At 37.4% G+C, this 12194-nt stretch overlaps 1 protein-coding gene across 1 annotated transcript in view; it reads right to left on the reverse strand.

Annotated features, from left to right (window-relative positions):
• LOC140170893 (uncharacterized) overlaps positions 1 to 12194 on the reverse strand; it is an 83498-nt gene that overhangs the window by 34358 nt on the left and 36946 nt on the right. Inside the window, exons 13-16 of the mRNA XM_072194096.1 lie at positions 10840 to 11085; positions 9126 to 9242; positions 7529 to 7743; positions 6797 to 6895 (exon numbers count right to left, since the gene is read on the reverse strand). Of these exons, the coding sequence (XP_072050197.1) occupies positions 6797 to 6895; positions 7529 to 7743; positions 9126 to 9242; positions 10840 to 11085 (677 nt within the window). The remainder of the gene's footprint in view (positions 1 to 6796; positions 6896 to 7528; positions 7744 to 9125; positions 9243 to 10839; positions 11086 to 12194) is intronic.

A 12194-nucleotide genomic window follows, 5' to 3' on the forward strand; every position in this document is an offset into this window, starting at 1 on the left:
ATGAAAACCAAAATCTGACATTCCCCTCTTTCGAGCATATGGATTTCACAGTTGTCGCTAGTGACTCATCGCTCCTCAGGCTTATCATCATATATAGGCCTCCGCCATCTAAAGAAAACCAACTGACAGTAAATGCGTTTTTCAAAGACTTTTCTACGCTGCTCGAGATGGTGTCAGACGACCCTACCAGAACCATATTGGTTGGAGATTACAACTTCCACGTTGATGTATGTGATGATAGAAACGCCAGTGCCATGAAAGATCTTCTGGACTCTGCTGGTCTTCAGCAACATGTTATGGAACCAACGCACCGTCATGGTCATACCCTCGACCTGTTAATCACCAGAAATGTTGAAGATTTGGTTTCCGAGGTAGAAGTGGTCCGAGGCCTACCGTCAGATCATTATGCAGTAAAATGCAGCGTTGATTTCTCGCGTCCTGGACCTGTAAAGAAAACAGTGTGTTACCGCGAGCTTCGCAAGATCGATGCTGCTAAGTTCCACGACGACATCAAGACCTCGATGTTATACCCAGCGCCATCGGAAGATCCTTCTTGCATTGTATCTCAATATGAACAAGTTCTCAGTGAGCTTCTCGATCGCCATGCTCCTCTTAAGACGAGAACTATGTCATTGCGGCCAAATGCGCCCTGGTACACGGAAGATCTGCGTGCAGCAAAAGCGCTTAAAACGGTGCCATGGCGCAAATGGCGTAAATCCAAACTAGAGATAGACCGCCAAATCTTTGTTGATCAGTGTCAAATCTACACTCGCAAGCTTGAAAAAGCTAAGTGTGATTATCACCGCAATAAGATTGCTGAATGCGATGATCGGCAGCTATTCAGGCTGGTGGATAAAATGTGCAGACCAGAAACGGCTTCATCGCGTGTTCTTCCATCTCATGATAACGCCGAAGTCTTTGGCAAATAAGTTTGCCGACTTCTTTCATGCAAAGATCAAAAATCTGCGTAAGGATATTGATAGCTCGGTTCACAACTCTCCATCGGTTGACATACACGATACACGCTTGCTGCAGTAGTTTTAGATCTTTTAGTGCTGTTACTGAGGACACAGTCGCTAAGACCATCACTGGGTCGGCTGCAAAATCGTGCCCGTTGGACCCAATACCGCTGTTATTCTCAAGCAATGTTTGGAAGCTGTTCTTCCTACTATAACACGTTTGGTAAACACTTCTTTGTTGACAGGAGAAATGCCATCGGGCTTAAAGTCATCCCGCTGCTTAAGAAATCCAGCCTTGATCAAGAAGAGCTGAAAAATTATAGACCTATCTCAAACCTGAAGTTTTTGTTCAAAACTATTGAGAGGATAGCTTCTTCTCAACTTCATGCTTACCTAGATAAGAATAAGCTGCATTCACCGATGCAGTCAGCCTATCGTAAATTTCATAGCACTGAGACGGCCTTGCTACGTGTGCAGAATGACTTACTTCGGGCAGTAGACAAACATCAAGAAGCTGTGTTGATATTACTCGATTACTTAGCTGCGTTCGACACAATTGATCATAAGATTCTTATTCGGCGCTTGTGTCAACGCTACGGCATCACAGACACTGCCCTGAAGTGGTTTTCTTCATATGTACAAGGCCGTACTCAGTGCATTGATATCAATGGTACTTTATCTGACGAATACCCGCTTGATGAAGGTGTCCCACAGGGCTCGGTATGTGGCCCCTTATTTTTTTCTATGTATACGGCACCTATAGGTGACATAATTGCAGCCCACGGTTTGAGTCACATGATATATGCAGACGATACACAACTGTATCTGATTTTAGATCCATCAAAGCGTCTCGACGGTATAAACAAGCTTGAGAAATGTGTGTCTGATATCAAAGCATCGGCTGTGTGCAATAAGTTAATGCTAAATGACTCTAAAACGGAAGTTATCCATCTTTGTTCTCGTTTTATAAATAGACCTTCTTTGCCACCTCTTGCCATTGGAGACTCAGCCATTAGTGCATCAAAAGCAGCGCGTGATCTTGGTGTGGTCATTGATGAGAGCCTTGATATGAAAGATCACCTTAAAAATGTGTCTAAGGCTGCCTCCTTTGCCATTTACAGGATAGGTAAGATTCGCAAATATCTTGACCAAAACGCAACAGAACGGTTAGTTCATGCTTTCGTGTCTTCGCGATTGGATTGCTGTAATAGTCTTTTATTTGGTCTTCCTCAGTGTGACAGCGAATTCAAAATTCTGCGGCTAGATTGGTGTCAAGGGTCAAATATCGCGATCACATTACGCCAGTGCTTTTCGATCTCCACTGGCTCCCTGTTGTGTACCGTATTGAGTTCAAGATATTGCTTATCACTTTTAAAGCGTTAAATGATCTTGCTCCATCTTATATTACCGATCTTTTAATCACATACAATCCTGGCCGATCTCTGCGCTCTGCGTCACAAAACCTACTCCGTCTACCAGCAAGGGGTAAAACTCAATTTTATGGCGAGCGGGCTTTCTGTAATGCTGCACCCCTTCTGTGGAATAAACTGCCGGCTCACATTAAATCTTCTTCATCTCTTGCACACTTCAAAAGTCAGCTCAAAACACATTTGTTTAAAATTGCTTTTAATAATTCATAGGAGCCTTTTTTTGGTCTACATTTTTGATCCTTCGTTCTTGCATCGACTTTTTAATTGTCTTTGCCTCCGCAGTTTGGTTCCCCGCGTTTTGATACTGTTTTTTCATGTGTAATTAATTATGCTGTATTTTTAAATGATTACTTAAGCTTTACCTTGCACATAATTTTTTTTTTTGGTTTGTTTCAGTGTACTTGCGCTCGTTAAATGTGCAATGTTAGCTTATCTTTTTGCAGTGTTTTGGTATAGGTTTTAATTATTGTTCTTAATCATGTTAATTGGTTTTTAAATATGTGCCTACTTTTTAACCAGTGTAATATATATATTTGCTTTCCATGTTTAAATTTGTATAATGTGTTATTATCATGTTTATTGTAAAGCGCTTTGAGATATTATATTGTACTGCGCTATATAAGAAATAAATTATTATTATTATTATTACTAGGGAATACCTAGGAATTCCCTTCGTGATTGGTTGGTTGTGCAAAGCTGTTTACAGAATTCATGTGTTGGGAGATTAAGAGATGAAATCGTCCTCAACAGGATAAGCGCGAAAGTGCGCGATTCCAATATGATGGTCGGCTCATGTTTATGAAGTAAAATTGACAACAATGCAAACATTAATGTATGACATAGATAGCCAAAATGGACTTGTACACAGTCTAGTAAAAACACACGCTCATAAAACATGCTCTTGGATTAGTCGAAGAACGATCCAGTTATTTTAATAAGCTTAACAAACCAATCACAAGTATCGTTTTATGTTTGGATGGACCTGCGTGACATCGTACATGCTCAGTCAAACAAAACCAACAAACACGCTGCGCACGCTGGCTGATACACATGATACATGCAGGGAATAATTTACTGATTATCTCAGCTGAGCTGCATGCCTGAATCACGGTATGATTATAGCAGGGATGCAAGTAACCCTGAAGAAAAAATACGGAAAAAAGTGCGTAAATTCGGGCTAAAAAGTCCAAAATGGGCTGAAAATAAAAGAAATTGCGTAAATCTGGACTACAAAAATACAGAATTCTGTAAAAATACAGAAAACTTACATCCCTGTTATAGGTTTATAGCCTATGCCTATAAGCTTGTTCTTTCGCTAAATATCGCTTGATTTAACTAATTTAATTATCAAAATTTGAAGAAATTTACCAATAAATGTATACTTGTTTGTCTTGTTATCCTTCAACAATGATACTGGGTGATCGGTGCATTTACATCGGCGGATGAAGGAAAGATCGGCCGATGCCGATCACCACCGATAAGCTAAAAATAGGGCCGATTCGGAAGCTACCGATCTGATCGGTCAGTCTCTACATGCACCATATTGCTCCTCTCGGACCTACCTATTCGCTGTAAAAGTAGTGATGTAACAGGCTAAATTAACCACAGCAATAGGTGAAAACAATTTTTGATTGTATTGCCTTGCAGTAGACATACTCTGTAATTCTGCATTGCACCATTAATTAGCCCTGTTCTTTTGTTCCATTATCCATTGTATTTCTTTGTTCAAAGTCTGATCAACTGTCGATTATATCAAGTAATGTGGACAGATCAAGATAATCTTGGTCAGGTCAAGACTTTTGTATTCAAGATAATCTTGGACAGGTTAACAAATTTTGAACAAGAGAAATACATATTCGTATTTAGAAACACTGTTTTGTTAGTCGGGTCTTGCCCTTCCAGATCGACTAACATGCTTACCATATGGAAATTTCACATTATGCAGAGTCATGTACATGTCACTCACACCTGTACGATTAGTGTCTTTGAAAAGAGAGGTATTGTATTTAATCTATGATGTGTGCAGCCTACTTATAGTACGGGGAAATACATTCAAAAATTGTTTTCACCTAATCCTGTTACATCACTATTTATACAGCGAATCCTGTGTTTTATTTTCCTGTGTGTCCTATGTCCTTCTGACCTTAATTAAGGGTCACTCTTAAGTAGGAAAGTTTAGACATTGTTTCGTAAATCGTATATCTTTAAAGGTCTAACATCGTTGGCCAGTCCAACTTTGGACAAAGTCTTTGGTAAAGTTGTAACATTATATATACCACATAGCAAGAAATCTCAATCTCAGATAATATCCCATCATGCATGCACTAGGACCTTGCACTTATTCTGCATAAATGTAAGTTTCAATTTTACACCACCTGCTCCTGAAGGTCACCTGAATCAATTTGCATTGTGGGATATGGTGCAATAAAAGCCCCGTCTTGTGGGTGAATGTCACTAATCTGTCCTCATAAAAATGATGTTACTGGATTAAATGGACTTAAACATGCTACATTTCCAGATGTGTTGCTTTCACTTTAACAGTAATGATGATAACTTCTTAAGGGATCTGGAATGAGCGTTTATGGCATTTCGACAGTATTTTTTGTGGGACATGAGAGCACCTCAGACGTATTGAATTGCATTCTGAATACTGAAGCATGTCTTTCTGATATCAAATAATTTTCATTTTTTGAAATTCACGATATAATACAAATTTTATGACAAATTATTAAAATTTGATATTTTTCAAATTTTGATATATAACAGTCCTCAAAGTAAATTTGATCAATTTAATGATATATTCTTAAAGTGTATGTAGCTGGGAGAAAAGCCGACGATCAATTGAAAATTTTGACCTTTTATATTGAAGATATGGATTTTTTTCCCAAAAAGACCTAATTTTTTTTTGTGTTTTAGGAAAAAAATCCATATCTTCAATACGAAAGGTCAAAATTTCCAATTGATCGTCGGCTTTTCATCCCACCTACATGTATACACTTTAAGTATAAATCATCAGATTTATAAAGTTTACTTCGAGTACTGTTAAATATCAAAATATCAATTTTAATCATTTGCCATAAAATGTGTATTACATTGCAATTTCAGAAAATCAAAATTATTTGATATCAGAAGGACATTCTTCGTATTCAGAATGTAATTCGATATGTCTGATGTGCCCTAATGTCCCACAATAAATACTGTCTAAACGTTCATACCCCTTCCCTTAACAATTATATAATACATTTTCAGAAAGGCAATCGCATAAGGAATCCAACTAGCACAGTAATTTCGGACAAAATGAAAAAAGCACCAAATATGATTTTCTACATGAATACCAATTTTATTTTTGCCCACGATAATTAACAACTCGTCCTAAAATTTCAAATCAATAAAAACTACATAAATGTATTTATGTTATAAAGAAACAAAACAAGCTCTTTTTCAAATTTAAGAACTTTTCTTTGTTTCAAAAATATTATATAGGTCAAAGAGGAAAATGTGATAATTTTTTTCAAGTTCGACCAAAGTTTTGGATATTTCAAGGTACAAAACTAGCGTTAAGGTCATAATTAAAAATTTGAGAAATATAGCAACTAGTTTTGAGTCTTTAGAACATAAATATGCAGTTTTCATTCGGTCAGTTGGCATATGTCACTTGCTGCGGATTGTTTCATTGGTTGATTTGCCGGGATTCGGATGTTCCGTCTCGCACCCTCTGTGACGAAGGGGACACATACCGTTGCACTCAATGGGCGAAAGCACAAAACATGCCATAAAATAAATACCTCTTGGCGAAACAATACAAAATCTTTGATTTCTTATCAGGGAATAAACTCTGATTAATCACAAAAGAAAAGGCAAATTGGTGTTCTCTATGTGGAGAAAATCAGCTGGAACTGAAAGGCCCTGTACAAACATATATTGTGGGATTTTGCGAGAACATCCTCTCTGACAGACGTGAGAAATGGCTAAGTGGAATAGTTGGAACAACCCCGACCGAGAGAATCAATTTTGAAATTTAAGGAAAGTTGTTATGCTGGTTCTATTGCACATGCATTCAGTAAGAATTTGGTTTAATTCCATTTCCTATTTCAAGCAACGGTCATGGTTCCATGCATTTTAATATCCTCAATATTATATCGTTTACATCTATATTAGAATGATTTGAATGAAGGTTGCCTGCCCTCACCCAGCAACAGGGGAGGTGCATGGCAGGGATTGAGTTTTAAGGTGTGCAAGTGCGATCACACACCATCGCACACCTTAAATTGCCTGCCCGAGTGCAATTTATAGCACACCTGATAGCCGGCCTTTCCAGAAGCGTGATTTGTAGCATGCATGTTATTTTCAAAACTCAACCCCTGACGCATGGTATGGTTATTTTGTGTGAAAGCAGGTGAAGCTTACCTTAAATGCTGTTACAGAATGGTTCGATTTTGTAGTGAACACATCAACCCGCCATGCATTACTACCTTCTAACCGAAACTGCTCAGAAAAAAAATTGATCTGTAAGATTGGAAAAACAACATGTGAAACAATTAACAGGAGTGTAGCATATCCACTTGGCTATTCAAGTTTAAATCCCTATTCCCCTATGGAAGACATAACCTTAATCTCCCACACAAGGAGTGTAGATTTCAAATAGTAACTATACTTGAAATTCACACTCCCTGTGTGGAAGATTAAGGTATTGTATTACATAGGGGGTGTAGGGATTTAAACTGGAATAGCCAATCGCTGTTACACAGCCTGCAAGATGTTGATCCACAAGCCTCAGCACACTTTACAGGTTGTTGCTGACCACTACGGCCCCACATCATTTCATAAACTATATAAGAGCAACTCAGGGACTTTGCTGCTTAGAAGCGCACACTCTAGACATTCCACAATTGACCTTTCTCAGACAGGATCAGCTCCTTAAGTTTCGTAAGGGTTACCATGTGACAATTAGCAGTAAGTTCCTTGTCGAAGGGAATTTCAAGCTAACTCAATTTTTGCACAAGAACGTACTAAACCACCATCAGGGTTCAAGCCGCAACCTCTCGCACCACAGTCAAATGCGTTGTCATTTGAGCTAACTTGACTGCTTGACAAAGGGATTTTTTGAATTTTTTTTTTTAATTCACTATATCCACTCACCCCAAGTAAAAAGATATCGCTTCTGTCTATCGGAACACTGTATATTACTTCATTGTCTATCGACGACTCTCCATCATTGGAATATGAAGAAGAATAGTGACCCTCCTCCCCATCATTGTACCTGTTATCAATTAGATATGGTGGCTCTGGCTCGGGGCACGCAATTTCAAGGGCTTCAAAGCGTTTGTCGAGTAAGCTTTCACAGAGCGTGTACCCTGATGTGTGGAAGATAAAAAAGATGGAATACAGTATTCATTAAAAGAATTTGTCAAATTTTTAAAATTTCTTTACACTAATATTTATCTTTGACATTGCCAAATGTTGGTCAAAATATTTGGTAAGAAGCTGTGTATAAGTGGTGTATCTCAGTGAACTTAGGCCAAGAAAAAAAAATTGTTTGCTTGTCCTTAATTGAATTTTAACAATTGGGTCGGTCGGTCGGGATTTTTTTTTTTTTTTTTTTTTTTTAATTACTAGGAAACTCAAATGTTTGTATTAATTAAGGCTCAAAATATGAAAAATCAGACAATTTTGGTGTCAAAATGAATCAACTAACATTAGAAAACAACTAAAATGTTAAACACAAGCTCTAAAATAATTTTTTTTACATCTTCAGAATGCAAAAATTTGAAAAGAAAAAAAAATAGGGTCGGTATTCTTTTGTACAGTAAATAGAAAAAAAACTTTTTTCTGATTTCCAAAATTAGGGTCGCTCGGTTGAGGGCAAGCAAAAATCTTTTTTTTTTTTTTGGCCTTAGAGTACTGGAACATTTGATTTTGGGATTCGCCAAGAGATCAAACTGACGTATGGAGATGAAGATAAAGTACCTTTGGTATCAGTAAAAACTTGATATCAAATGAAAGCTTACACCTTCTGGGGGTTTGTGCATTATCGGCACAACGCATCAAGATGCAGAACTTTAAGCTCTAGGCAAAATAATTTGGAGGTATGCTATTTGAGCGACAAACAACCATGGTCGAGTCATTTCAGATCCCTGTCAAAGGCTGAAAAATGATTGACGTTAAGTTGTTCTCAGTAGGAACTCTGTAGCTCACTGTTTTTGATGTTTAAGTTAGGCCAAGTGTATAGATTTTAATATTATGTGCCCTATTAATTTGTTATGTAATGCGCCCAGAGGTTGCCTGCATTAGATGCTACATTAAATCTCTCTTTATTAAGCCTACATCTGTTTGGTACCCCCTTAGATCAACTATTTATCCTGCTTCAAAGTTTGTTATTAATAAACTATCAACTACTTTAATTAGTATGTTTTTAGCAGCTTCATCGTCGGACAAGTTTAGAACTGTCAAGCTTTCGTCAGGAGTAGCTCTGACTTCTTCAGGACAAAATACCTAAGTATGAGACATGCAGGCCATCTCTTGCTTACTCTGAAAAGAGCTGTTCACTAAAGACTACCCTTTGTCAACAGAGAACAGTATCAACTAATTAATCAGAATTAATGGTCAATATCATTACATGCAAAGATTCTTGTGTCATCACAAATAACAACATTAAATAGATGCCATAAATAATACAGATCTACCAAGCATTGATGATTGATCAAAAGATCAATCTAACTTAGTTCAATTGCTATACCTGTTGGGCAACTAGCCTCATCGCTCCCATCACCACAGTCATCAAAGTAATCGCACTCATATTTCCTGGGTATGCATCGTCCATTACTGCATTGGAATTCACTTGAAAGACATGTAGCTACAGTAAAAGATAAACAGAAAACAATCATTAACATCACTAGACAGCACAGTGGCAGTTGAGATTGGATTAAGCATGCATTTCCTTTCTCTTGACCCAAAGGCTGACAGTAAAATTCTCGCTATTCACAATAAAAGGCGCCGCCAGCGAATTTGCGATGTAATCGTGATGTATCATGGGAAAAGGTCGACATCAAGTCCGCGCCAATACAAATATTACCATGCTATTACATAGGAACACGTGACAATATTTTTTAGTTTGTCAATATAGCGGTATTACACGCAAATCGATAGAGCAAAAATTAATTCTGCACATTTCAAATCACATTATTAAGTATTATTGAGTATCGATTAGCGTGTAACACCTTTATTTTAAAAAACTAAAAAATATTGTCATGTGTTCCTATGTAATAGCATGGTAATTCAGTATTATGCTGGACTTGGATGTCGACCTTTTCCCATGATACATCACGATTACATCGCAAAATCCGCTGGCGGCCTCTTATTGTGAATAGCGAGAATTGTTCACATGATTGTTGGGAGTGGCCTTCTTTTCCTTGTTTTTTGTCGTCACATATGTTTCTCACTTCACTTTCCATATAGGCCAGCATGCTTACAGGCTTTTAAGCCTGGCTGGTCCCACCAGGATCCAAACGTGTCTCCACACTGAGTGACCGTTTAAACAAACAAACAAACAAACAAACCAAATCCCTTTAACAAAATGTGTGCACTATTTAGAAGTTAATGACTGCGCATCAGTTGTTTTTAGTGTAATTCGAACCAGAGGGTGTTGGTTCAAATCCTGCTTGAGTCAAATTTACTTTGTTCCCCTCTGACATTTGTAATTATTACTGCCAAGACAGTTTCTCTACATAAATTGTGTTTGATGCCAAAAATGAGAAATTACATAATTCTCTTCTAGTGTTTATTATGTAAGGGATCAGATAGCAACGTTTGCACAGTATTTTTTGTGGAATCTGACAACACATCAGACACAAGACAGGACACACATAAAAAGTTTAGGTCTATTTGGAAATGTACATATTCAATAAGAAAGGTCAACATTTTCAAATGAAGGGCTGCTTTTCCTCCAAGCTACATACATGTACACGTATAAGTAGATATCATAAGATTTATAAAGTTTACTTCGAGGACTGTTAAATGTTGGAAATATCAATTTTGAATAATTTGCCATAAAATCACAAATTTCAAAAAATCAAAAATTATTTGATACCAGAAGGATATTCCTTGTATTCAGAATGCAATTTGGTGTGTCTGATGTGCTCTTGGGTCCAACAAAAAATACTGTGAAAACATTGCTATCCAATCCCTTAACCCCATGAGAACTACCTGCCGATTGGTCAAAAAGAAGTTTTCATTATCAATTGGACTAATCAGCAACATTGTTAGAATAATTTCTCCATGCAAAAAAAAATGGGGTGAATTATTTGCAAAGCTCCATTCTGATTGGTGATTAAAGTAAATATATCATGTAATTGACCAATCAGAGGCAATGTTAGATCTAGTGCTCAAGGGGTTAACAAAAGAAGGATAATTTTGTCCACTTCAAGATTCTGTAAATTTGCAGTATTCTTTACCTTCCTCTCCCTTAATTTGGAAGTCACACTGAGCTGACTCATATGAGTATGTGACCATATGAGTCCCAGGTTCAAAGATATCACCAGGACTGTTAGAAGACATTGGGAAGAGACTCTCTCCACTTGCTGAGAAGAACTGCGGTTCTGTCCAGATGACTGAACTTCCAGTTGGAGCAACTTCAAGAGCAATATCTTCTGGACATCCCAATACAAATATTGAGTTTTGTTCATAGATATCAATTGTATCTGAAAAAGAGAGTAAAAGATATTTAAAATCATACATGGCAATAGCTAACACAAATATAGTCTGTGTTACAGACCGTGTACCTATATTACCCATAGGGAGAGAAACTACTGGGAACCACACACTCTCGGAAACCATAGTGGGCACACGGACCGGGTACCTACATGTATATTACCCATTAAGGAGAGAAACTACTGGCTCGAATTCACCGCTTCGCGGCTTCACCGCCACCCCCCCTTGACCACGAGTCCGACACTATCTCGAGTCAGTCTTTGACCAAGACTAACACAAATATCATGATTGTATTATTTTTGCAATTTTGAAATTTATTCTGTTGCCAAAAGGTGCTGAATTAACTCTGCTTCAAGAATTTTTTTTTTCAATCCAATTTTTTCCTATGTCGAAAAGAAATCTATGCCACTGCACAAGTTCACATACCGGGTCCACATGCAAAAAACATGTTCTCTTAATCAGTGGCGTAACTAGGGTTGGTAGCGCCCGGGACAAGAAACAAAATTGGGCCAGAGCCAAAAATGGTCATCACTCAACCTAAAATTTAGAAATTGTCACAGGAGTGAATTTCTCCTCTGATTTAATAGACTACTAACCAAAGATTATGAATCGGCAAAAAAAAAGTAAAATTTGCTCGTCAATTTCGGACTGCAAGCAATTAAATACACATGTAGCGCCCTCTCGGTGTGGCGGGACGGAATTGTTAAATTTGATGTTACTACATACTTAAAAAAGATAGGATTTTTTTGTTTATGGTATTATAAAGGGCTTCTGTATAGACAATTTCAGCACTAAAAAAAATGTCAGTGGACTTTGCAAAAATAAAGAAATAAATTAAAATATGTGTAAAATTCTGTCCCGCCACATTTTGAGGTGATTTTTTTTTTTTTTTTAAGGGACGAAAAAAAAATTTTAGTCAAAACTTTCCAAAATATCAACTATTATGGTAATAAACATTCCTGAGTATACAAAAATTGAATTCATCAATTTTGCTAGACTCAGAGCCATTTTAACTTCTTCTTTTTCAGGCCTTTTGTGGTAGGATGCCAGCAATAAGGCTATTTTCAGGGTCTGTGGTGTAAAACATGGCCCTGCCACA

Source organism: Amphiura filiformis, chromosome 15 (assembly GCF_039555335.1).
Source record: "Amphiura filiformis chromosome 15, Afil_fr2py, whole genome shotgun sequence".
Taxonomy (NCBI): Eukaryota; Metazoa; Echinodermata; class Ophiuroidea; order Amphilepidida; family Amphiuridae; genus Amphiura; species Amphiura filiformis.